Source organism: Microcaecilia unicolor, chromosome 3 (assembly GCF_901765095.1).
Source record: "Microcaecilia unicolor chromosome 3, aMicUni1.1, whole genome shotgun sequence".
NCBI lineage: Eukaryota > Metazoa > Chordata > Amphibia > Gymnophiona > Siphonopidae > Microcaecilia > Microcaecilia unicolor.
Genome location: NC_044033.1, coordinates 200,271,147 through 200,298,590, shown reverse-complemented (window position 1 = coordinate 200,298,590; position 27,444 = coordinate 200,271,147). Strand labels below are relative to the sequence as shown.

Here is a 27,444-nt window from a genome sequence, read left to right as displayed (position 1 = left end):
AATAAAAAATATTTTTGGATGCGCGTAAAAAAAATGGAATTGCCGCCCGGGGAACATGGTAGTTCCAAATTGACGCGCGTTGGACGCTTACACGCCTTTGTAAAAGGGCCCCGCAGTTTGATGGTAAATCCACTAGTCCTTGCGAACTGTAGCTATTTGCTGAAAGCAATGATTCTTTTATGTCATATCACCACATCCTGTTTCCTGGGAGCTGAGGCAAGAAAGCCTTCCATGTGTAATATCAGCACTTTGCATCTAATACTTTCACATTGTTGTGGAAAAAAAAGTCACAAGGTGTAAGTCTGTGCAGATCCCCTTTAACACATCGCAAATCATGTACACCGGCTCCTCTGAAACAAAACCTCTGCATTCACTACCCTCCTCCCCCCCCAGGGCCGTGCTAACCCGGTAAGCGAGGTAAGCATGGCAGGGGGGCGCTTCCCTCTGGGGGGCGCCGCCGCACCATGCTCACCTCGCTCACCCTCCCGCAACATCCCTTTTCTTTTTTTTTCTTTTTAAATTTACCTCCGTGGTGGCGGTTCCGGCAGCGCAGCGTCAGGGAAGGAGGCGGCGCTCCCGACGTCTCTAGCCTTCCCTTCGCTGTGTTCCGCCTTCTTCTGACGTCAAGGATGACGTCAGAAGAAGGCGGAACACAGCGAAGGGAAGGCTAGACGTCGGGAGCGCCGCCTCCTTCCCTGACGCTGCGCTGCCGGAACCGCCACGGAGGTAAATTTAAAAAGAAAAAATAAATTTAAAAAGAAAAAAAAAAAAGAAAAGGGATGTTGGGGGGAGAGAAGAGGGTGGGCAGTTGAACAATGGGAGCAGGAGGGCAGGGGAGAAACGACAGCATGGATGCGAAGGGGGGGGGCATGGATGCGAAGGGGGGGGGGAGAAGAGGGCGGGCCAGGCTGGGACATGGGAGAGAGAGGAGCATGGATGCGAGGGGGGGTCATGGAAGGGAGAGAGGGGAATTGCTGGAAAAGGATGAATGGAGGGGGCAGGGGACAGAGGAGCATGGATGGGCATGGATTGGGAGGGCAGGGCTCAGGGAGAGGGGAATTGCTGGAAAGGGATGAATGGAGGGGGCAGGGGACAGAGGAGCATGGATGGGCATGGATTGGGAGGGCAGGGCTCAGGGAGAGAGGGGAATTGCTGGATAGGGATGAATGGAGGGGACAGATGGGCATGGATGGATATGGATTGCAGGGCAGGGCTCAGGGAGAGAGGGGAATTGCTGGATAGGGATGAATGGAGGGGGCAGGTGACAGAGGAGCATGGATGGGCATGGATTGGGAGGGCAGGGCTCAGGGAGAGAGGAGAAATTGCTGGACATAGAGGGGAGGGAAGAGAGATGAAGGAGATGAAATGAGGGAAAAGGAAGAGAGGAGAAAAACTGCACATGGATGAAGAAAATAGGCAGAAGCTGAGGACCAGAAATGAAGAAGAAAGGAAAAAAGGAAAGAAATAAATGGAAAGGAAGCCCTGGAAACGGAGTTAAGAGGACAGATAGCAGCAGAATCAGATACTGGGCCAGCATGATCAGAAAAAGAAAGTCACCAGACAACAAAGGTAGAAAAAAAATCATTTTATTTTCATTTTAGTGTGTGGAATATGTCCACTTTGAGAATTTACATCTGCTATCTTATTTTGCAATGTATAGCAATTTCTTTCTAAGAATATTGCTGACAATTCCTGTCAGTGTGGCAAGTGGTGAGCGATCATTTTCACGGGGAGGGGGGGGGGGGCGCCGCCGCCGCCAACTGATAGTCTGCAGGGGGGGCGCCAACTGATAGGCTGCAGGGGGGCGCCAGAGACCCTAGGCACGGCCGTGCTCCCCCCCCCCTGTACATTGACCACTCTGTAAATAACATCACCATATCCACAATAATGACAGTTCTGCTACAATTATCACTACATGCCAGTGGTGTAGCCACAGGTGGGCCTGGATGGGCCGGGGCCCACCCACTTAGGGCTCAGGCCTACCCAACAGTAGCACACATTTAGTAGTAGCTGTGGGATCCCAAGCTCGGCCAGCTGAAGACTTCCTCCAGATGGTACCGAAAACGCTACTCTCCATGATACTGGCACCTGCGTATGTTCAGTTTCACCGCATGCCTGCTGCAGACTGCCAAGGTGGAAAGAAGAATTTTCCCACCAGCTGAGATATTTTTTGGGTGTTGGTTGGGGGGGGGGGGGGAGAACAATTGGTGCCCACCCACTTCTTCCCTAGGCCCACCCAAAATCTGTTGTCTGGCTACGCCCCTACACGCACTGGTCTCTGTATACGGACCACTCTGTAAATATTATCAGTATAAACACTGATCCCTTTGACTGACCACTCTGTGTAAGTTATCATTACACACACTGAACACTCTGTAAATATTATAATTATATATACTGATCTCTTACATAAGTATTGCCATATTGGCACAGACCGAGGTCCATCAAGCCCAGCATCCTGAAGATCCCAAAACAGTACAATACATTTTATGCTGCTTATCCTAGAAATAAGCAGTGGATTTTCCTTAAGTCCATTTTAATGATGGCTTATGGACTTCTAGGAAGCTAGCCAAACCTCTTTTAAACCCTGCTAACCTAACTGCTTTTACTACATTCTCTGGCAAAGAATTCTAATTAAACTCTGGAATTCTTTGCCAGAGAATGTAGTAAAAGCAGTCAGTTTAGCAGGGTTTAAAAAGGTTTCACACATTGAGTCTATGGACTTTTCTTTTAGGAAGCCATCCAGACACTGACTACTCTGCATACATTATCATTATACACACTGACCACTCTGTAAATATTGTCATTATACACACTGATCCTTTAAACTGACCACTCTGTAAATATTATAGCTACAAACACTGACCACTCATTGTATATTCTCATTGCACGCATGAATCCAAAGTGATTGCCAATTCGTAAATCTTATTCCCATCTGGAATGATATGCTTTCTTAATGCACAATTAAGTGTTTTCCATCCATCTAATGCTCTTTCTCTGGAATCATTGTTTGGGCAGGTCTCAGCAGCCAGGGAGCAACGTCAGAAAACAAGAAACGCTACAGTGAGATTTTCCGCGGTCTTGACGCCTTAGAGATCTGCCTGGGAAATGAGTGAGTACAAAAGCCAACTCCTGTCTATGGCCTCAGCCTCCTTCACACAGAACAACAAATGTTCAGATATTATAGAGAACCTTGTGGAGGGGCATTTTCGAAAGGGACATCCAGTTTTGATTTGGACGTCCTTGCAAAATGTCCCGGTCCAGAGGCGGGGAAACCTGTATTTTCGAAACAAGATGGACGTCCATCTTTCGTTTCGATAATACGGTCAGGGACGTCCAAAGCCTGAAATCTGGTCGTCCCTAGATTTGGACATCCCTAGAGATGGACGCTTCTGATTTTCAGAGATTTTCGAATCCAAGGACGTCCATCTCATAAATGTTGGGAGGAGCCAGCATTTGTAGTGCACTGGTCCCCCTGACATGCCAGGACACCAACTGGGCACCCTAGGGGGCACTGCAGTGGACTTGATAAATTGCTCCCAGGTACATAGCTCGCTTAACTTGTGTGCTGAGCCCCCCAAAACCCACTACCCCCAACTGTACACCACAATAGCCCTTACAGGTGAAAGGGGGCACCTAGATGTGGGTACAGTGGGTTTGTGGTGGGTTTTGGAGGGCTCGCTGTTTCCTCCACAAACGTAACAGGTGGGGGGGGATGGGCCTGGGTCCGCCTGCCTGAAGTGCACTGCACCCACTAAAACTGCTCCAGGGACCTGCATACTGCTGTGATGGAGCTGAGTATGACATCTGAGGCTGGCAATCAATATTTTGAAAGATGTTTTTTGAGGGTGGGAGGGGGTTAGTGACCACTGGGGGAGTAAGGGGAGGTCATCCCCGATTCTCTCCTGTGGTCATCTGGTCATTTTGGGCTCCTTTTTGTGCCTTGGTCGTAAGAAAAACATGACCAGGTAAAGTTGTCCAAGTGTTCATCAGGGACGCCCTTTTTATTTTCCATTATGGGTCGAGGACGTCCGTGTGTTAGGCATGCCCAAGTCCAACACATCCCCAGGAACTTTGGCCGTCCCTGCGACGGAAAGCAGTTGGGGTTCGGATGTCCAAAATCGGCTTTCGATTATACCGATTTGGATGTTTCTGTGAGAAGGACGTCCATCTTCCGATTTGTGTCGAAAGATGGGCGTCCTTCTCTTTCGAAAATGAGCCCGATAGTGTTGTTTCCACTCCCAATAAAAAATAAAAAAAGAAATCAGTGGAAATGACCCCTTCTTTTCTCTCCTGAGGGCCAGAAATGTGCCCTGAAGTGCTATGGTTTTCATGCTCTTTATGGCCCTCTATGCATGAAAAATAGCAGATCAACCCTCACTAGCGTTGTTTTGTACTCCAGCATTAACCATAGATCTCTTCCTGTGTGATTCCCTTTCTGTCTGTGTCTCGCAGGACTGTTGAGATGCTCGTGGGAGACATTAGTAATACCACATCAGGGGACACGATGGAAGAGCTGCCGGTAGGTTAGCCATGTTGTCAGCACTGCAGAGTGAATCCACCTTCCAGGGGACAGGCTGTTAACCTGTTTCAGAAGTCCTCCTTTGCACGTTTTCTCCTTGTGAGTGGCTGTGAAAGCTGCTGTCTCAGTTGCATCAGGTACATTGGAGGTGTGAACACATTTCCACCTTGCAGAGGTGAAGAACTTTTCAATGAAGTCTTCTTACAGCTATAAGAGAGTGTTGCATGAGGAAAGATAGAGGGAGAAGTTTAACAGGTTTGTTTGCCACATTTTACCCTGGGGTAGTGATGGGAAGGGCGTGGGGTATAGTGGTAGCGTTCAGCAGGAGCCAGTGATATTATGGCATGCACTGATCCCTCACTTCTCTTTTCTATAGTCTGATGAAGCTTTGATGGGTGAATTCCACAGCACTTCTGAAGGAAAAGCTTTAAGTACAACTGCTGGTAATGTAAACTCTTCTTTTCGGAAGACTGCTGATAGGAAAGTGTTGCCACTAGAGTGTTGTACTTCCAGGAGTCACACTGCAGGGCAGTACTAGGGGAGATGCTGTACTTCCAGCATTCACACTGCAGGGCAGTGCCAGGGGAGATGCTGTACTTCCACTGTTCACACTGCAGCGCGGTGCCTGGGGAGGTGCTGTACTTGTAGTGTTCACACTGCAGGGCAGTGCCAGGGGAGATGCTGTACTTCCACTGTTCACACTGCAGCGCGGTGCCAGGGGAGGTGCTGTACTTGTAGCGTTCACACTGCAGGGCAGTGCCAGGGGAGATGCCGTACTTCCACAGTTTATACTGCAGGGCGGTGCTAGGGGAGATGCTGTACTTCTAGCGTTCACACTGCAGGGTAGTACTGCACTAGTGGATCTTTACCTCTGCCATTGCTAGAACTGACTCCCAGTGATATTATTTCCATTTCTTTTTTGCCAGTGGAGGGTCCGGACGACATCCTGATAAAGTGTGAGGGCGGGGTGGACTTTGCTCTGGATTATGCAAAAAAGTGGTGCAAATATGCCAAGGAACTGCTTAGTTGGATGGATAAACGCCTGATTTACGGTATACACCACATCTTCTGCCTAAACTATATCTTCTGTTATTACCACATATCCATCTCTGATGAAAACCTTTTATATTGAGACCTGCTCTGATAATCTCCATTCACCGTATTATATCTGTAGAGTGTGTGATAACCTCCTTGTATGATATTGTATCTAATGTGATAACCTGCTTGTATGATGTTGTGTGTGATAACGTCCATGCATGGTATTGTAGCTATAGGGTGTGTGATAACCTCCTTGTATGATATTGTATGTATAAGGTATGTGATAACCTCCTTGTATGATATTGTGTGTGATAACGTCCATGCATGGTATTGTAGCTATAGGGTGTGTGATAACCTCCTTGTATGGTATTGTATGTATAAGGTATGTGATAACCTCCTTGTATGGTATGGTATAGTATAGTATCTATAGGGTATGTGATAACCTCCTTGTATGATATTGTGTGTGATAACATCCATGTATGGTATTGTAGCTATAGGGTGTGTGATAACCTCCTTGTATGATATGGTATCTATAGGGTATGTGATAACCTCCTTGTATGATATGGTATCTGTAGGTTATTTGATAACCTCCTTGTATGGTATTTTATATGTAGGGCATGTGATAACCTCCTTGTGAGATATGGTATCTATAGGGTATGTGATAACCTCCTTGTATGGTATTTTATATTAGGTCATGTGATAACCTCCTTGTATGATATGGTATCTATAGGTTATGTGATAACCTCCTTGTAAGGTATTTTATATGTAAGGCATGTGTGTATGGTATTTTATATGTAGGGCATGTGATACCCTATAGATACCATATCATACAAGGAGGTTATGTGATATTCTTCTTGTATGATCTGGTATCTATAGGTTATGTGATAACCTCCTTGTACGGAATTGTATGTATCAGGTATGTGATAACCTCTTGTGTGGTATTTTATATTAGGTCATGTGATAACCTCCTTGTATGGCATAGTATCTATAGGTTATGTGATAACCTCCTTGTATGGTATTTTATATTAGGTCATGTGATAACCTCCTTGTATGGTATAGTATCTATAAGTTATGTGATAACCTCCTTGGGTGATAACGTCCACATATGGTATTGTATCTATAGAGTATGTAATATCCTTCATTTATGATATTGTATCTATAGGATGTGTGATAACTTCTTTGTACGTTGTTATATATATAGGGTGTGTTTCTGCAAACGCCTCTCCGGTACTATGTAAGCCACATTGAGCCTACAAATAGGTGGGAAAATGTGGGATACAAATGTAACAAATAAATAAATAAATAAAAATATAGGGTATTGGAGTCATAGTGCATCTTCTCTCTGCCATTGTGCCCTATGAGCTCCTAACCCTCCAGTTTGTTTACTGTAACCCTTTGTTTCTTCTCCACAGAATGTGAGTTTGCCAGAAATCTCATCAAGATTGCCGAGTCGGGCAGGTGGGCGATCAACCAGCAGGTAAAATCGTTCACAGCCAAGAATTCCATAATCACTTGCTTCCTAAAGCTTGATCAGAGCAGATATCAGAAGCAAGAAAGAGCTCACTGGGGGGGGGGGGGGGGGGGGGAGTGTAAGAGTTAAACAGCAGCTCAGCTGGCAGTGTGAGGTCATTAACTTTGGTAAAACTCACTTTCCCATTGGCAGATGCCAGTAAACAGTGCTGTGATGTCATACAGGTTCCTATGTGATGTTTTCTCAATAAGGCAGAATAATACAGTTTTTGGACATTTTCAGTGAGGAATATCATCAATAATTTGGTGACTACACAGTTCCAGGTCAACAGAGGAGGTTTGCCCAGTCCTGGCTTTACCCCAACCTGCTATATCCATGGACTGGTTCCCAAACCTGGTCCTGGAGGCACCCCAGTCAGTCAGGTTTTCAAGATATCCGCAATGAATATTCATGAGAGAGATTTGCATGCAATAGGTTGCAGTTTCTCTAGGGAGACCACCCAACTACAAGTCCCAGCGAGAGGTAAAACCAGGACCGGCTGAGACTCTCTCTGATTCCTTGTTAGGGGCACTTTGTGTAGTAAAATGTTTCATCTCATTCACATCAGTCTTAAAAAGAAACCAAAAACGGCATTTTGGCTGATTTCATGAACATTAGTAAGGGATCAGGTTTTGGAGTTCAGTCCTGGTTTCTGTCACCTTTTCCCCTTTGTACTGTGGTTATCGTAGCTTCAGCTTTATCCTGCTTTGAGGATTCCCCACTTGCTTCTAGAACTGGCCGAAAATCTGCCCCTTCTGCCAGGTGGTTTTTGCTGAGGCATTCCCTGTCTCCTGTAGGACTGTATGCCCCTCCAGTACATTTACACAATGGTTATGGAGAAGGATGTGAAAATCGCAACCTCAACCACTGACACAGCTGCGCTTCTGAATGGAAAGAAGTTCTCTCAGGTAGGGATGGCTACCACGGCCGTTGCCTAATTCGCAATAACATCAAGGGGATTTGTAGAAGCGTCTCCTTGTCACAAGCAGGATCACTGTGGTCATTTCCTGCAGAACAGTTCAGAAACCTCCATGCAGCCACCTCTGGGGTGCACTACCTCACAGGTAGCTCATTTCTGGCACTGGAGCTGCATGAGAAATTCTCAAGGTGTGAGAGGAGATAGGATGTGACCCCCTCTCCTCCCTCCACTAAGGAGTTTAAGGGCAGATAATGTGAATTAGAACCAAAACACAGGATGATAAAATGATTCACCTGGAAATCAGTGATAGAGCTGGGGATTAACAGAACTGAGGAACAAGGAGATAGCGTAACTCAACCTTGAGATTACACAAAGAGTCAGTGACAGAGTTGGGGATTAGCACTGAGGCACACGGGAAGTGACTCACCCCGAGGCCATACCACTAGGGTCAACTCAGCCCCATCCATTGTAAGCTGGAGTCCAGGTGGTGGAAGCCTGGCCATGCCGCCTTTTTCTTAGCTAAGTTTTCCATCTGGCACTGATGCTTTTCCACTGCTTTTTTTCTTGCTGTACTTTTGCTCTGTGACTTTTCCTCTTTTGTTCAACTCCGCAGTCTCTGATCGCAAAGCGAAACGAGATCGAGAAATGGCGGAAGGAGTTCCGAGAACAGTGGCAGAGGGGGCAAAAGAGAATGGTAAAAAACAATTTTGATTTTTTTAAAACAGGGCTAAAATAAAGGCCCTGATGATTGCGTATATATAATACTTAGCATTTTTAGAAGACTGCCGGACATATGCAGCTGTACAGTCGTGATAATTATTCAGATATAATATGTACCTGCTCCAGGAGTTTACAATCCTGAGGCAACGGGAGATATGACGACTTGCTCATGATGACAAAGAATGTTAGTGGTGGAGTAGAATTTGAACCCAGGCTCCTCAGATCATTATCTAACCACTAGGTCCCCATTGGGAGCTGCATGTTGAAAGGCATACCCTACCGATACAACTTAAATGCCTAATCTCTGCAATACAACCAAACTAAAGCACATAATGGACATAACACAACTCTTCCGTTCTCCGATTCCCTAATGTGGCTGTGCCACATTAATTTGATCTTATCACAACATCACCCTGTATTTGTTCAGACCGGAGCCTGCAAAGGCCTTTCCGGTACTATGTAAGCCATACTGAGCCTACAAATAGGTGGGAAAATGTGGGATACAAATGTAACAAATTAACTGACCTTGTGCGGAGAGAGGACTGGATTGAGACACACAGACCGTCACAGAACAGGGCAAATGTGCTGCCACATGACTTGTTTCCTGTCCCAGGGTGGGAGGTGGCAAACGTTGTGTTACTAGGGATGTTTCCTGTGTCATTTCTGGGAATGTTTGTTTTAGTCGTCTTCATTTGGCCATTTTTTCATCATGGGGGCAAAGTCATTGACTCTCTAATGCTATAAACTTGTGTTAATTGGTACTAATCAAGATTCTACAAATTGCGTGCAGGAAATCCATAGTGCGCGAGGGGTGTGGAGCTGGGGCTGTCTTGGCGGGCCAGGGGAGTGTCTACCACTTACACGTACAGGTTCTAGAATGTCTAACTGCCTACAGATAGGTGCGACCATTTACCCCAGCCACTGAGCTACCGTAAACACGAAACTGTGGACTTGCACTAGTATTCAGTAACGGCAGTTACGTCTGTAACTGCGGTTATAGAATTCACGCTTGGCGCCCATCATCCCGATGCCTGACCTTAGGCAACCTGTAGAAAATTACGCCTGGGTGCGTCCTCTTTTGAAAGACGGTGCGCTGTATGTGCATGCACAGTGGTTTGCGAATATCCAATAGTTCGTGCATACGCAGTGGGCGTCCTCTTTGCACATAATGCACACTTTCTCACAAGAGTGTGTACTATTATCGAGAAACGATAAAAATGCTAATGTTGGGGGTTTTTTTCCTGATCATTTTTGTTTGATAACAACATGCAACGACATGGGGTATATCGCTGAAATGTCTAGTATCGTTGCAAACAAATGCCCATCCCTATCGGCCACGCTTACAACAGAATCACGCCGTCTCCCGGTTCTTGTTCTAGAATGACTCCTTGGTGTCGCTGCGCAAGGCTCGGCTGCAGTACCTGCAGCGCTGCGAGGAAGCCGAGAAGGCAAAGGCGCTGAGTGTCAAGGCAGAGGAGGAGCTTCAGGCCATGGCTGGTGCTAACCCTGGCAGCGCCAGCAAGCAGCTGGAGAGACGCCGGCGCAGCCGTGACGACGCACTGGTGAAGGTGAGGAGAGGAAGGAGAGTTAAAGTAGGGCATAGGTAACAGGGTGGCAGACCAAAGACCAGCAGGGGAAAAGGGAGATCAAATATTCACTCAGGCCTGATTTATAGCAACCAGGCCATACACCTCAAAGACAGCTGACCACATGGTCCTCCTGTAAAATTAAACTGGGACCTTACTGGTGGGACTGAGGGGATTGGGAAAGAAGTTGTTCACCCGGAACCATCCAGGGCTTCTGCTCCAGGTGCCTAGTGCTTCCACCATCTATCACGCTACAGGTTTTATTTTCTTTCTGCTATTCCCAATGACTCTAGTACAATTTCTTCTTCATCTGAAACCACCGTCTGTCTCAGAACCACATTGCTCACCCTTCTGCTTTCATCACCTCACCATCCCTTTTGTCTTCTCCCTTCTTCTCAGCTTTCAAGCTTCAACATTTTCTTCCTTTCATTCAACCATCTCCATTCTGTCCGAGTGAATCTCATCTTTGTCACTGTCGTCATGCCTCTCCTACTCTTCTCCGTACTCTCTTGCTCCTTCTCCTGCTCTCCGCTAGGGATATTAATCCCAATCATGGTCACATCGCAATGTCTCCAATCTAATTTTTGTTCCTTTCCTCTCCCCTGTCTTGCACTAACTGAGACTTCGCTTTGCCCTGAAGACTCTGCTTCAGCCGCTGCCGTGTCATGGTTACCTTTTCTCCCATAAACCTAGTCAGGTTGACTGCGGAGGTGGCGTCGAGATACTACTCTCACCCTCTTGTACATTTCAACCTCTTCTTCCACCTCACTCATTGCTTTTCTTCCTTTGAAGTCCACTCCCTCTGTTTATTCACTCTTCTGCCTCTCCAAGTAGCAGTCATTTATTGACCCCCCCCCCCCCCCCGATAAGTCCCTTTCTTTCTTTCTCAGCAACTTTGACTCCTGGCTTTCCTTCTTTCTCGAACCCTCATCTCCTTTCCTCGTTCTTGGGGATTTTAACATTCATGCTAATGATCCATCTGACTCTTATGCTTCTCAGTTTCTCGCTTTAACATCCTCCTTCAATTTACAGCTGTGCTCTACTATCCCTACTCACCAGAATGGCCACTGTCTTCATCTTGTCTTCTTTTCCAACTGTTCACGCCCCAGTTTCTGCACCTCAGCTCTTTCCCTCTCTGACCATCATTTGATAACCTTCACGCTTAAACACCCTCCCCCCCAGTCCCGTCCAATCTCCATCTATACATTTAGGAATCTTCAGGCTATTGACTCTTGCACTCTCTCCACCAGTGTTTCATCCCTCTTCTCAACCACTATGTTATCCAGGTCTGTCAATGAGGCTGTCTCTCTTCTGCTCTGGATACTCTCCCTCCTCCCATTTCCTGTTCTGTAAGGAGTACCAAACCCCAGCCTTGGCTGACCTCTACAATCCACTACCTACGTTCCTGTGCCCGATCTGCTGAATACCTTTAGCTAAAATCCTATGCCCATGCTGACTTCATTCATTTCAAATTCTTGTTGATCTCCTTCCAGTCTGCTCTTTCACTTGCCCAACAGGACTACTAAATCCACTTGACAAACTCTCTTGGCTCAAACCCTCAGCGTCTCTTTGCCACACTGAAATCTCTCCTCAAAGTGCCTTCACCTCCAACTCCCCCTTCACTTTCCACCCAGACTATGGCTGAGTACTTTCATGATAAGGTTCACAAGATTAACCTTGAGTTCTTAATCAAGTCACCTCCACCTCTCCTTCCCCCAGTCCATTCTGTCAACCCTCCTTCAACACCTGCCTCCTTTTCTGAAATCACTGAAGAGGAAACTACACATTTTCTTTCCTTCTCCAAACTGACTACATGTTCCACTGATCCTATTCCTACCCATCTACTTATCACTCTCTCTCCTACTGTCTCTCTCTTCTATCAGTCATATCCTCAATCTTTTCACTGCGACTGTTTCTGATGCCTTCAAACATGCCGTAGTTACACCACTCCTCAAAATCCCTTCATTACACCCTATCTGCCCTTCCAACTATCACCCCATCTCCCTCCTCCCTTTCTTATCCAAGATACTTGGACATGCTGTTCACCACCGTTGTCTTGACTTTCTTTCATCTCAAGCTATTCTTGATCCACTTCTATCTGGCTTTCGCCCTCTACATTCATCTGAAACAGCTCTTGCTAAAGTCTCTAATGACCTGTTCCTGGCCAGATCCAAAGGTCTCTATTCTATCCTCATCCTTCTTGATCTATCCGACACTGTTGATACAATCTCCTCACTTGGATTTCAGGGCTCTGTTCTTTCCTGGTTTTCTTCTTATCTCTCCCATCACACTTTTAGAGTATGCTCTGCAGATCCTTCTCCATTTCTATCCCAATATCAGTTGATGTTCCTCAGGAATCTGTCCTGGGACCTCTTCTTTTATCCATCTATACTTCCTCCCTTGGTACTCTGGTCTCATCCCATGGTTTTCAGTATCACCTTTATGCTGATGACTCCCAGATCTATCTCTCCACACCAGAAATTTCAGCAGGAATCCAGGCCAAAGTATCAGCCTACCTGACATTGCTGCCTGGATGTCTCACCAACATCTGAAACTAAACATGACCAAGACTGAGCTCCTTATTTTTCTCCCTAAACCAACCTCTCCTCTTCCCCATATTCTCTATCGCTGGATAACATACTTATCCTCCCTGTCTCATCAGCTCATAACCTTGGAGTCATAGAAACATGACAGCAGATAACAGCCAAATGGCCCATCCAGTCTGCCCATCCATAGCACCATTATCTCCTCCTTTCCCTAAGAGATCCCACGTGTCTGTCCAAATCTAGGCTAAAAACCCACCTTTTTGAGGCTGCTTTTAACTCCCAACCCCAATTCACTTGCCCAGTACCCATGTCTGTTTTATAATTCCCACCTTAAGTAATTCCCTTATCTCTTATTTGTCCTGTTTGTCTGTCTTGATTAAATTGTAAGCTCTGGCGAGCAGGAACTGTCCCTTCATATTCAAGTGTACAGTGCTGCGTACGTCTAGTAGCACTGTAGAAATGATGAGTAGTAGTAGTGTAAAATGTGTGGGAGAGGTCATCTGCAAAGGTCAGATGTGCTTAACATTGTCCTGGGGGTCTCCAGGCTCTAGCAAGGACATCGATAGAGGGGGGCCCCTGTTTCTTGTAAGCTAAGATTAGTAGGGTCTGGCTTATAACTCTCCCCCTCCTCCATTCCTGCTTTGTGTTCCTTCCCTTTCACCTATAGGCCAAGGATGCAGAGGTTGCCTACCGGACATGTGTCAGTGATGCCAACCGCCACCGGCAAGATCTGGAGAAAGTGAGAGAAAGGACTGTGTCCCACATCCGCAAACTCATCTACCAGGGGGACCAGGTGCTGAAGGAGGTGAGTTTCCTGTCCCAGCCCTGTGTAGTCAGGACAGTCTGCTAAGGACAGGACCCCACCCCCTCTGCCACACACAGGCTTGTGTAGGGACTCCCAGATCTACCTCTCCACACCAGAAATCTCAGCCGAAATTCAGGCCAAAGTATCAGCCTGCCTGTCTGACATTGCTGCCTGGATGTCTCAGCGCCATCTGAAACTAAACATGACCAAGACCATGAGCTTCTTTATCTTTCCCCCTAACCCAACCTCTCCTCCTCCCCCATTCTCTATTTCTGTGGATAACACTCATCCTTCCTGTCTCATCAGCTCGTAACCTTGGGGTCATCTTCGACTCCTCCCTCTCCTTCTCTGCACATATTCAGCAGACTGCTAAAACCTGTCGTTTCTTTCTCTATAATATCACCAAAATTTGCCCTTTCCTTTCTGAGCACACTACCAGAACCCTCATCCACACTCTTATCACCTCTCGCTTAGACTACTTGCTTCTCACAGGTCTCCCACTTAGCCATCTCTCTCCTCGTCAATCTGTTCAAATTTCTGCTGCACAACCAATATTCCACCAGTGTCGTTATGCTCATATTAGCCCTCTCCTCGAGTCACTTCACTGGCTTCCTATCCGTTTCCGCATACAGTTCAAACTCTTCTTATTGACCTATAAGTGCATTCACTCTGCAGCTCCTCAGTACCTCTCCACTCTCATCTCGCCCTACATTCCTCCCTGGGAACTCCATTCACTGGTAAATCTCTCTTATCTGCACCCTTCTCCTCCACCGCTAACTCCAGACTCCGTTCCTTTTATCTTGCTGCACCATATGCCTGGAATAGACTTCCTGAGCCAGTACGTCAAGCTCCATCTCTGGCTGTCTTCAAATCTAAGCTAAAAGTCCACTTTTTTTATGCTGCTTTTAACTCCTAACCCTTACTCACTTGTTCAGTACCCATGTTTTATCATTCCCACCTTATCTCTTATTTGTCCTGTATGTCTGTCCTAATTAGACTGTAAGCTCTGTCGAGCACGGACTGTCTCTTCATGTTCAAGTGTACAGCGCTACATACGTCTAGTAGCACTATAGAAATGATAACTAGTAGTAAGTAGTAGAATTCCCCCCATGCCCTTGGCTGATCCACCCTTTGCTCTCTTTCTGTCCTTGGCTCTGTGAAGGTGACGTTGAACTTCTTCAGGCTACAGCATCAGCACTTTGAGCTCCTACCCACTGCCTATCAGAACTTGACAGAGAGCTGTCAGCCCTACGAGGTGGGGGAGAAGTATCTAGAATTCATCCAGAGATTGCCCAAGAAGGAGCTGCCCCTGGAGGTGTACGAGTTCGAAGAGTTTGTTCCTTCTGGGCAAAGGTAAACTGTATTGAAACGAATATCAGGAGAGGAGTTATAGGCTGTCGGCCAGGAAGTATACTGGTATGCCTGTTCAAATTGAGGCCCTTCTCAATGCGGGACCTTAGGAAGGTCACTGAATGTCCGTGCCTCAGATTATCCAGATGTAAACATTGATCTCCCATGAGTCCCTATCACAGCAGTTATGAGACTTCCCTTACCAGAGCATCCACCCCAGAGGAGGCTGCATATAGAGGCCTAGAGCTCTTAATGAGCCTGTTAAGGAGGACAGAGAGCCTGAAAGATGTTGTATGAAGCCTGCACTAACCATCACTGCCCGGTCCCTGCGTTTCTCATTCACAGGTCGCCTCCTGCTGGCAGGAAGAAACACCTGGTTCACCTTGCCCGTATCTCCTCCTCTGCCTCTGATCTCTACGGCTCCGAAGAAGCGGGGGCAGGAAAACCACTTCCAACCAGTGAGCAAAGTAAGTCTCTGCCCTTCCTCATCGGGGGAAGGGGGGAATACTCCCATACAGAAATCACCCAGCTACTTATTTTCCCCTATGCACTTCCTCCCCATGAAAGAAGAGTCATCCACTATCTCCTTAGCTTCCCTGATTCTCTCTCCCCTCCCCCCAACTAATTGAGGGCAACACTAATTTATAGGAAGAGTCACCCAACACTATTAACATCTTTGGTTTCTCCTTCCCAACACAGGTGGACGAGGTACCGGGGCAAAACCCTCCTGCAGCGACACGGAGAGCCTGGGGGGGAGCAGTGAATCCCGGTCTCTAGATTCCCCCACCTCCAGCCCAGGTATGCTGCACCACCCTGTCCTCCCAGCTTGCAGGGAGAATTTAACACATATGCATTTAGATTTTAGCAAAGCCTTTGACACAGTTCCGCATAGATGGCTAATAAATAAACTGAATGCCCTCAGTATGGGTCCTAAAGTGACTAACTGGGTTAGAAACTGGTTGAGTGGAAGGCAACAGAGGGTAGTGGTAAATGGAGCTCATTCTCAGGAAAAGGATGGTACCAGTGGTGTGCCGCAAGGTTCGGTTCTTTTTAACATTTTTGTAAGCGATCTTGCTGAAGGGCTGTCTAGTAAGGTTTGCCTTTTTGCAAATGATACCAAAGTTTGCAATAGGGTAGACATCCGTGATGGTGTGGATAACATGAGGAAGGACTTAGCAAAGCTAGAGGAATAGTCTGGAATTTGGCAGCTTTGATTTAATGCTAAAAAAATGCAGGGTCATGCATTTGGGCTGCAAAAGCCTGAGGGAACGGTAAAGTAAGGGTGAAGAACTTTTGTGCATGAAAGAAGAGCAGGACTTGGGTGTGATCTTATGTGATGTTTTCATGGTGGCCAAACAGGTAGAAAAGGTAACAGCGCAAGCTAGAGGTGTGCTTGGGTGCACAGGGAGAAGAATGGCCAGTAGGAAAAAGGAGGTGATGATGTCCCTGTATAAGACTCTGGTTAAACCTATTGTGTACAATTCTGGAGATGCACCTTCAAAAAGATATAAACAGGATGGAGTTGGTCCAGAGGCAGCTACTAAAATGGTCAGTGGTCTTCGTCATAAAGTGTATGGGGAGAGACTTAAAGATCTCAATATGTATACTCTGGAAGAAAGGCAGGAGAGGGGAAATATGATAGAGACATTTAAATATCCCTGTTATATAAATACACAGGAGGCGAGTCTCTTTCAGTTGAAAGGAAGGTCTGGAACGAGGGGTCATAGGATGAAGGTGAAAGGGATAGACTCAGAAGTAACTTCTTCATGGAAAGGATGGTGAATTCGTGGAATGGCTTCCCGGTGGAAGTGGTGGAGACAAAAACAGTATCTGAATTCAAGAGAGCTTGGGACAAGTCCATAGGATCTCTAAGGGATTGATAGGGAGAGTAGATGGCATGGATGGGCCGACTGGATAGACCACATGGTCTTTATTTGCCTACATTTTTCTCTGTTTCTATATGGCTTATGCAGGCCACAGTCATGTGTTGATGTGAAGCTTAACAGGCGACATAAGTAAGTCTTATGTGACGCTTCCCAGATAACGTAGGGGCAGCCATTTTTTTCCTAGTGATGTCATGAACCACATGCCTACTGTCTCATGTCAACAGACGACCTACCAGCCACTGGTTCTTCCCTTAACTTCTGGAGCAGTGCTGAAAATGAGACCTGGGTTCGAGGCAGTGTTAGGCATGGTAGATATTATCCATGACATTAGTAGAATACAAGATGGCTGCCCCCAATAGATGTCCAGATCTTGATGTTCAAAAGCATGAGATAGGGACGCGGAGGAATAGTGATGGCCGATGAGCTTAGCATGGGAAGTGGTTCCGTGGCTTCTACCCTCTCTGCCAAAATCCAAAGTCCCCCATGCCACCATTCCCCACTTTGCTTCCCTCCCTATCCCACCCAAACACGTTTCTGTATTTTCTTTTCCAGGTCTCCTACACAGGAAGTTACCCAAGGCCTCATCCACAGGTACTGTCTCCTCCGATGATTTGGACGAAAAAGATGCCACCCAAAGCTATGAAAATGGTGAGGAGGAAAGAGGAACGAAGTGGTGGATCCCACCTTGGAAAGGGGATAATTGTAGAACAACAAAATTAAAACTTCTTGATCTTTTTCTCTCCCCCTTTCTCTCCAATCCCGATCAGACTTAAGTGATGCAACCTCGGAGAATGGCCTGAGTGTGAGTCCCTTCCGGAATGTCTTGCTCTCCCGGGCCGCACAGACCCACCGACTGCGCAAGTTGCGTGGCCCTGCCAGGTGTCAGGAATGCGATGCCTTCATGGTCTCCGGGACAGAGTGCGAGGAGGTAAAAAAAAACCCCCAAAAAATCGCTCTCAAAATCTTCTCTCCCCCTTCAAAGTTCTCCCCAAGAGAACAAAGTTTAGCTTATTGAGGCATTAACTACCCCTCTCACCCCTTCCCTCTTCCTAGACAGGGCAATAAACACCTCCAGTGGCCACTGAGGTGATGTCTGTGATCTGTCCAAAACACTCAAGGCCACGTTTGTGGAGCATCATGGGAAGTATAATTCAACATCCATCTGACATTGGAGAACTGCATAATCTCCTGAACTACATTTCCCATGGGGCACTTGGAATTGTTTCCATTTGCAGCACAGAATATTTTTCTTACCGTTCTAATTAATGTAAGGGTGACCAATTGACTCCGAGTGTCATGGATGAGCTGGGCCAGTCCTGGTTTTAACCATCTCGACTGCATGTATGAAGATCATGTTTGACGTAGCCCCATCCCCCGATGACCTGGGCAACCCTTTGGCTTCACCAACTTTCCATTTTATTTGACTGTATGTATGTAACATTTTTTTTCCCAGTGTTATTTCACATGTCACAAAAAATGTCTAGAAGGCGTCTTGGTGGTATGCGGCCACCGGAAGCTTCCAGGCCGGGTGCCCGTCTTTGGAGTCCACTTCAGTCAGGTGTCTCGTGACTTCCCGGAGCAGGTGCCTTTCCTGGTCGCCAAGTGTACGGCAGAGATTGAGAGCCGGGCCCTCGGGGTGCAGGTGAGGGATGCTGTACTGATGGGAGAAAAGGAGCAGGGTGAAATTGAAGGTGATAAACACCCTTTGGAGGGAGGGAGGGAGGGAAGGAAAGGGGGCGTGTAATTCAGCTCTGGAATTCGTTGCCAGAAAATGTGGTAAAGGCGATTAGCTTAGCAGAGTTTAAAAAAGGTTTGGACAGCTTCCTAAAGGAAAAGTCCATAGACCATTATTAAATGGACTTGGGGAGAATCCACTATTTCTGGGATAAGCAGCATAAAATGCTTTCTACTTGTTTGGGATCTTGCCAGGTATTTGTGACCTGGATTGGCCACTGTTGGAAACAGGATGCTGGGCTTGATGGACCTTTGGTCTGTTCCAGTATGGCAATACTTACGTACTTATGAGGGATTGTTAACTGGCTCTCCCTTCCCGTGGCAGGGTATCTATCGGATCAGTGGTGCAAAGGCACGTGTGGAAAAACTCTGCCAGGCATTTGAGAACGGGAGGGACCTGGTGGAGCTTTCGGAGACATCTCCTCACGATATCACCACGGTCTTGAAGCTGTTCCTGAAACAGGTGAGGTGGGGTAGGGTGGGTGGAGATCAATCAACATGGAATAGGTGAATGGGCCTTGGTATATCCCAGCAAGGTGCTGCCTGCCTCTAATGGCTGATTTGGAGGGGTGTCTTATGATGAGGTATCACTATTGAGGATGTCGAGAGTATTATAATATGTGACCTTTCTGTCTCAGCTTCCTGAATCAGTGGTGTCAACTCAGCTCTACCATGAGCTGATAATGTTTGCAAAGGACCTGCAGAGACTAGGGGAAGACACACCAGATGACCCGGAAAGGAAAGAGGGTGGAAGCGATTCAGTGCAAGGCATGCAAAACATTCTCTGCAAACTGCCCGCCAGCAATTACAACACGATCCGGCATATCATTGCCCACCTGTACAGGTAGGGAAGGAGCGAGGGGCGGACAGCGCATTCAGAGTTTCTCAGTCCCCCCCTAGAGGAGTGGCCTAGTGGTTAGTGCAGTGGACTTTGATCCTGGGGAACTGAGTTTGATTCCCACTGCAGCTCAGTGTGACTCTGGGCAAGTCACTTAACCCTCCCATTGCCCCTGGTACAAAATAAGTACCTGAATATATGTAAACTGCTTTGAATGTAGTTGCAAAAAAACTCAGAAAGGCGGTATATCAAATCCCATTTCCCTTCCCTTCTACATTTAATATTTACAATCTCTCTTCACAGAGTCGCGGGGAGATACAAAGAAAACAAAATGAATCCCAACAACTTAGGGATAATCTTCGGGCCCACACTGGTCCGCCCGTCTTCGGGCAATGACGTGTCACTGACATGTTTGATCGACTCTGCGTACCAGGCCCAGATCGTGGAGTTCCTGATCATGCACTATGAGCGGATATTTGGCATGGATGATCTTCCGCCCTCCTTGCCGTATGGCTGCGAGAACCCCCCAGCCGAGGACAGCACGGCCACAGTCGAGGAGCCCAACCAGCGTTTAGAGGTGTGCTGAGGCTAGCCACGTGACGTCGAAAGTGACTTCTTTAAGAGTCTCGGTGAACGTGTCAGGCAATCCTTATTGTTATGTCTTCAAAAAAATGAAACGTTGTGGTCGTTATAAAGAAGCTACAAAGTAGTAAATTTAATACGAATCGGAGAAAAGTTTTCTTCACTCAACGTGTAATTAAACTCTGGAATTTGTTGCCAGAGAATGTGGTAAAGGTGGTTAGCTTAGCGGGGTTTAAAAAAGGTCTGGCCGACTTCCTAAAGGGAAAAGTCCATAGACCATTATTAAATTGACTTGGAGAAAATCCACTGCTTATCGACCTGGATTGACCGCTGTTGGAAACAGGATGCTAGACTTGATGGGCCTTTGGTCTGTCCCAGTGTGGCAATACTTATGCACTTATGTGATGCAATTAATATCGCTTCTGAATGCCACTGGCGATATTACTTGCAACACCTATCAATGCTCTTTATAACGACCACAACTTTTTATTTTTTGAAGACATAACAATAAGGATTGTCTGACACATTCACCAAGACTCCTGTAGAAGGCTCTTTCAGTGCCAAAACATGGTACTGTGTTGAGTTATCCTTTTATTAAAATTTGAAATTTATATTGAGCGTCTTTGGTCTGTTTTGAAGAGCCTGATTCTGTTCCCACTCTTTGTCTTTTGGTGTGACTCTTCATGGGACACTGTTGTTGTGTTTTTTCTGAGGCTATCCATGTAGCATCATGACACCGTGGAAGGACTGTCCCTTTCTCCTGTTTGTTGCCCTCTCTTTTCCTCACTTATCCATATCTCAAGTATGCTAACTAGAGGAGCTAGGTTATTGGGGCATACGGTCATTTGCCTTATTTCTCTAGCTGGGTTCTTTCACCGGTAGGAGGAGGGGAATGGAAGTCCACACGGAAGGGCGGCTGGAAGGAAATCAAAACTGGTTCGACGTCAGCCCCCTCCCTCTCCTCCCTCTATATGACCCAGGCCAGGTTGAGCACCCAGACTGTCTCTCTGGGGTAAGCACATGATGAACGCTTTCCTTTCTCTGCCTCCCTGCAGGGTTTGGACTCCAGTGAGGTTGACGTGCTCGACGAACCCTCGTCCTGTGAAGCAGGAGGGCAAAGCTCCATGGATGGTGACTCCTTAGGTAAATGGTAGCTTGGGCCACATCACATAACTCCTTCCTCATTGCCCTGTCTTCTTTCTCCCTCCATGCACCTTTTCTCCCTGCGCCACAGGGAGGTTTACACTGGTACTTGTTCTTGTGAGATAGCTGTGACATTATCAATCAACATGTTCATCAAAAGACAGTCTGCTGATGTCTTGTGCAAGGAGAAGAACACAGCTGGAGCGTCAGATGCAACTTACCCTCTGCAGTAACTGTAATAACCTTGTTCATTCGATTAATCAAATGCTTGCTTGATCAGAGGGTTGGGGAAAGCTGTTATGAACCCTGTGCTGTGCTAATACTTAGAAATGTAAAGTGAGCGAGTCTGAATTTTACAGAAAATCTCTTTTTTTCAGAGTCACATGAACAGTCAAGCATAGAGGAGTTTGAGGAGCCAGTGCTGGATGGGCAGGATCCAGACCCCGACGCGTGCTTGGTAGGCCAACCACGAGATCACTTCAGCCGCCAGCCAGTCAAACATCCCAGGACAAGGGCTGCTGCCTTCACCTTATCGTCTCCTGGTACCACTCCTGAAATCCTGGAGAGGAGCCCGAGCGTGAAGAGCATCGGCAGCAGCCGCAGTTCCTCCCCAGACAGCGGCACCCTGCGACGCAGCCGTGGGAAACAGAAGACTTTCCAAATCACCCAGGAAACGGCCCGCATTGTCTCAAGGTTTCAGGCCTCAGACAGTCTCCCAGTGGCCTCCAGTATCGGGGAGCAAACGGCCAAGCCAAACTCTGGGGAGATGTCAACGGACCTTTAAACCCAGAGTAACTAAGGGGGTGTAGAGGGGGAGACCTGGTACCTGAAAGGCACCCCCCCCCCCCCGGTGGCTCACGCTTGAGGATGAACCGGCCATTTTTGAAGCAGACAGAGAAGGTCTCAGGAAGAGAAGGGCACGGTGCATCTGGGAGTGGAAAAATGCCTTCCCACCGAGAGATTGCAGTGTGGTTGGGGAGGACCAGAAACACGAGGCAGAGGGACTCTTAAGGAACGCAGACTCAAGGGTAAAGCCTAAAGTTTTGGGGACGGGGGAGGTACACTCCGAATATCACTCAGAGAGACATTGACATGTGTGATCTCCAAGATACGATATAACGAGACAATGATACAGAATTCCTCCATCAAGTTGAGAAAAAAATACCTTATTTGCCCTCTGTGAAGAATCCTCTCTTCCCCCCAGATAAATCATTGACCCTTTACTGTATCTTCAGACGGAGTCTCAAGCCTCTACTCCACCGACCACTTAAACCTGACCCAGGGCACTGAAAGGGGCAGGATAAGACTGTGGGATGAACACATGATAAAGTAAAAGGTTTGAGGGCTATTAATGTACTTTATTAAGCTGTATGTGTATTTTTTTTTTAAATGTCCTACACATCAGTATTCTTCAATAAAACACCATAAAAATATTCAGTCTGGATTGGGGTCCGGGACTAACTGTGTTATGCTTACTTGGGATGGGGAGAAGAGAGGTAGTGAGGGGCAGAGACTACATGAAGGGCTGACCAGGGATGTGAGGAAAAAGAAAAAAAAACTCATCAGAACTCACCCAATGCTTTCAGTCACTACACTCTGAATTTTACAGTTGTCCCTGCTCTCTCTGCATGTTACTGGAGTCTCCTTTGTTATTTTCAGCCTCTGTGCTCTATGTATTTAGCTGGAGTCCTCTCTGGTATTTTCAGTCCATGCATTCCCTGCATTTTGCTGGTGTCCCCCACTAATATTTTCAGTCCCTATGCTCTCTGCATTTTACTGGAGGTGACAGAGTGGTAAGAACATTTGCCGTATACTTCAGGGATGCGGAGTTCAAATCCTGTCGCTGGTGCCTGCCCCGCCTCCCAACTATCCTGCATTTTGAGTTCTTGCCAGGTACTTGTGACCTGGCTTGACCACTGTTGGAAGCAGGATACTGGGCTGGATGGACCATTGGTCTGACCCAGTATGGCTATTCTTATGTTCTTAAAGGTACATAAGTATTGCCATACTGGAACAGACCAAAGGTCCATCAAGCCCAGTATCCTGCTTCCAACAGTGGCCAAGCCAGGTCACAAATACCTGGCAAGATCCCCCAAAAAGTACAAAACATTTTATGCTGCTTATCCCTAAAATAAGCAGTGGATTTTTCCCAAGTCCATTTTAATAACGGTCTATCGACTTTTCCTTTAGGAAGCCATCCAAACCTTTTTAAAACTCTGCTAAGCTAGCCACCTTTACCACATTCTCTGGCAACAAATTCCAGAGTTTAATTACACATTGAGTGAAGAAACATTTTCTCTGATTTGTTTTAAATTTACTACTTTGTAGCTTCATCACATGCCACCTAGACCTAGTATTTTTGGAAAGCGTAAACAGACGCTTCACTTCTACCCGTTCAACTCCACTCATTATTTTCTAGACCTCTATCATATCTCCCCTCAGCTGCCTTTTCTCCAAGCTGAAGAGCCCTAGCCGCTTTAGCCTTTCCTCATAGGGAAGTCGTCCCATCCTCTTTATCATTTTTGTCGCCCTTCTTTGCACCTTTTCTAATTCCACTATATCTTTTTTGAAATGCGGCGACCAGAATTAAACACAATATTCGAGGTGCGGTCGCACCATGGAGCGATACAAAGGCATTATAACATCCTCATTTTTGTTTTCCATTCCTTTCCTAATAATACCTATTTGCTTTCTTAGCCGCAGCAGCACACTGAGCAGAAGGTTTCAACGTATCATCAATGACGACACCTAGATCCCTTTCTTGGTCCGTGACTCCTAATGTGGAACCTTGCATAACATAGCTATAATTTGGGTTCCTCTTTCCCACATGCATCACTGCACTTGCTCACATTAAACATCATCTGCCATTTAGACGCCCAGTCTCCCAGTCTCGTAAGGTCCGCTTGTAATTTTTCACAATCTTCCTGCGATTTAACGACTTTGAATAATTTTGTGTCATCAGCAAATTTAATTACCTCACTAGTTACTCCCATCTCTAAAACATTTACAAATATGTTAAAAAGCAACGTTCCCGGCACAGACCCCTGGGGAACCCCACTAACTACCCCTCTCCATTGAGAATACTGACCATTTAACCCTACACTCTGATTTCTATCGTTTAACCAGTTTTTAACCCACAACAGGACATTACCTGTTATTGTCTGCAGTACTTTCAACAACTGAACCAGCAGCAAATCCTGGAATGAGAAATTCAGCTATAAAAATCTATGAACACGACAGAAGGAAAAAGACAGAAAGGAAGACCTGCAGGAAAAAACATTGTAAAGTAAGTGATAGAAAGGTGAAGAGCTGAAGGCAGAAGGTGAATGCTGTGGTGGCAAACACGGGAGCAACTGACTTAACTTAGAAAGACTCAAGGAAAGATTATAATCAGAGGAGAGGAAGAAAAGGCAGTAAAGAAATTGCTGGCTCTGAAGCTTTCAAAGTCTTTCTTTTTAGGAATCTCTGCTATAGCCCCACTGCCCCCTTCTCAACATCTGGGAAGTTATGAATTCTGGTGATAGAACAGTGACACCTTGTGACCAAAAGGAAGATTTGCAACTCCAGGTCCCTCATATTGGACCAGGGGCGGAATGAGAGTGGCCTGGGCCACCTGCCCCCCCCCTACAGCTGCGCTGCTATCTCCCCTACCGCCGACGCCCCCACCATCCAGGTCACCTGAAGGGCCCTGGTAGTCTAGTGGCCTCTGCGGGGGTGAGCAGGTTCTTTCCTACCCTCTGCGCTGCCGCTATTCCCCTGCCTGCCGATGCTGCCGTGTTTTCAAAATGGCGGCTGAGACTTCCTGTGGTAGTCTCGCAGGTCTCAACAGCAGATGCAAATTTCAAAAACTGACATATTTCAAGATAACAAAGACAAATAAAACAAAAAATAGAAAATATGATGATACCATTTTATTGGACTAAATACATTTATTTTTGTTACATTTGTATCCTGCGCTTTCCCGCTCAATGCAGCTTACATGGGGCAATGGAGGGTTAAGTGACTTGCCCAGAGTCACAAGGAGCTGCCTGTGCCTGAAGTGGGAATTGAACTCAGTTCCTCAGGACCAAAGTCCACCACCCTAACCACTAGGCCACTCCTCCACTGAGCTTTCAGAGGCCAAAACCTCTTTCCTCAGGTCAGGACAGTATACTGCTGTTATGGTATTCTGTTCTAACATGAGAAAAGAGGGTTTGCTCTCCAAACATTAGACAAAAATGTATTAAAATTAGTCCAATAAAGATATCTTATTTCTATTTTCTGTATTTATTAACACAGCTACCACACTACTTTATCCTAAACTAAAAATAAAATTCATTTTTCCTACCTTTGTTGTCTGGCCGTTTACTGTTTCTAATTGTGTTGGTTTCAGTCTCTTGTTTCTTTTTTCCTCGATCTCTTCTTAACTCTCGCCAGCGTCTGCCCTTCTCTCTCCCCCACTTTCCATCCAGCATCTGCTCCCTCTCTCTCTTCCCTTTCCATCTAGTGTCTTTTTGTCTATTAGATTGTAAGCTCTTTGAGCAGGGACTGTCTTTCTTCTATGTTTGTGCAGCGCTGCGTATGCCTTGTAGCGCTATAGAAATGCTAAATAGTAGTAGTAGTAGTGCTCCCCCCTCTCCATCCAGTGTCTGCTCCCCCCTCTCCCCCCCTTTCCATCCAGCATCTGACCCTTCTCTCTCCCCCTTCCATCCAACATCTATCCCCTCTCTCCCCCTCATCCAGTGTCTGTCCCTCTTCTCCCCATTTCCATCTGGCATATGTCCCTTCTCTCCCCCTCATCCACTGTCTGTCCGTCCTCTCCCTCTTTGCATCTGACTGTCCCCTCTGTCCCTCTCATCTAGCATCTGTCCCATCTCTCCTCCCTTCCATCCGGCATCTGTTCCCCCTCACTCCTCCATTCTCCATGCAGCGTCTGTCCCCCTCCCCCCTCCATCCAGTGTCTGTCTTTTTTTCAGCCCCCACCCCCACCACCGGACACCGCCACTGGCGCACCGGGCTCTCCCCACGACCACCCAATACCCCCCAGTCACGGCCTCCATTGCTGCTGCTGTTTCAGCAGTGGCAGCAAAAACAGTGAAAAAGATCACAGGGGCCGCCGCACTGTTCTCGCTTGTGGCAGACCGGCTCTGCCCCGGAATAGGAAGTTATGTCAGAGGAAGGCGAGACCGGCAGCCGTTACCAGGAACAGTGCAGTCCCGCGATCTTTTTCTCTGTTTTTGCCGCCACTGCTGAAACCATAACAGCAGCAGTGGTGGCTGCGGCAGGGGGGCTTTGGGTGGCAGTGGGGAGAGTGGCAGAGCCTCTGGGCCCACGGGCACTGCCTGGTTGCCCAAATGATCAGCCCGCCCCTGCATCGGACTGAAATATGATTATGGGATTTTGTTTTTAATTTCTCCTGAAATGTGCTGTTTGTTAAAAACAGGACAGTATATATGCTGAGCTGGAAGAGACATTTATGAAAACATACCAGACCTAACCCCTAAAATACTACCAGTACATCGATGACATTTTTATGATTTGGACTGAGGGGGAAGAAACTCTGAAACATTTTACAATTCCTTCAATACATACCATCCTACAATCAGATTCAAAACTAACTACTCCCCAGAAAAAGTCAATTTTTTGTACACCACAGTCTCAATCAGTGATGGCTATATTCAAACATCCATATACAAGAAACCCACAGACAAATGCAGCTACCTCCACAACTCCAGCTTCCACCCTTCACATACAAAAAGATCCATTATTTACAGCCAAGCCACAAGATACCACCGTATCTGTTCTGACCCAGGGGACAGGGACAGACACCTTGAAATCCTGACTGCATTCTTCGAACGGAAAGGCTACAACCCCAAAATAATCTCCAAGAATATTGCCTCCTCCCTCAAAACACCCAGGGAAAATCTGCTACAGTACAAAGAAAGAAAAGCCACAGACAGAATCCCCCCTTATAGTGACACACAACCCAGAGCTAGAAAAATTAAGAAAAATCATAAAAGATCTGCAGCCTCTACTCCGGGAGGATGAATTACTGAAAGAGATATTCCCATCCCCATCAGTGCTGGCCTTCCGACAGCCACTCAACTTAAAACACAAGCTAATTAGAAGTTAAATCCCAACACAGACTCAAAAAGAAAAGAATGGTACACATCCTTGCAATATATCCAGCTGCAAACTATGCCAAAACATTTCACAGGACCCCATGGTCATTCACAAAGGAAAAATATTCAACATTAAGGAGCCTTTCACGTGCTCATCTTCCAAT

General features: G+C 46.7%; 1 protein-coding gene across 2 annotated transcripts in view; it reads left to right on the top strand.

The window, feature by feature from the left end:
- GMIP (GEM interacting protein) overlaps window positions 1-22,597 on the top strand; it is a 33,951-nt gene extending 11,354 nt beyond the window's left edge. For both annotated transcript variants that reach the window (XM_030197111.1, XM_030197112.1), the window contains 20 exons: window positions 3,019-3,112; window positions 4,456-4,522; window positions 4,899-4,965; window positions 5,449-5,574; window positions 6,973-7,037; window positions 7,868-7,978; window positions 8,603-8,683; window positions 10,089-10,277; window positions 13,509-13,646; window positions 14,809-14,999; window positions 15,342-15,463; window positions 15,696-15,794; window positions 17,435-17,530; window positions 17,650-17,810; window positions 18,336-18,524; window positions 18,942-19,079; window positions 19,255-19,460; window positions 19,758-20,031; window positions 21,092-21,179; window positions 21,557-22,597. In XM_030197111.1, the coding sequence (XP_030052971.1) occupies window positions 3,019-3,112; window positions 4,456-4,522; window positions 4,899-4,965; window positions 5,449-5,574; window positions 6,973-7,037; window positions 7,868-7,978; window positions 8,603-8,683; window positions 10,089-10,277; window positions 13,509-13,646; window positions 14,809-14,999; window positions 15,342-15,463; window positions 15,696-15,794; window positions 17,435-17,530; window positions 17,650-17,810; window positions 18,336-18,524; window positions 18,942-19,079; window positions 19,255-19,460; window positions 19,758-20,031; window positions 21,092-21,179; window positions 21,557-21,963 (2,909 nt within the window). In that variant the 3' untranslated portion in view covers window positions 21,964-22,597. The remainder of the gene's footprint in view (window positions 1-3,018; window positions 3,113-4,455; window positions 4,523-4,898; window positions 4,966-5,448; window positions 5,575-6,972; window positions 7,038-7,867; window positions 7,979-8,602; window positions 8,684-10,088; window positions 10,278-13,508; window positions 13,647-14,808; window positions 15,000-15,341; window positions 15,464-15,695; window positions 15,795-17,434; window positions 17,531-17,649; window positions 17,811-18,335; window positions 18,525-18,941; window positions 19,080-19,254; window positions 19,461-19,757; window positions 20,032-21,091; window positions 21,180-21,556) is intronic.
- The last annotated feature ends 4,847 nt before the right edge of the window (window positions 22,598-27,444 follow it).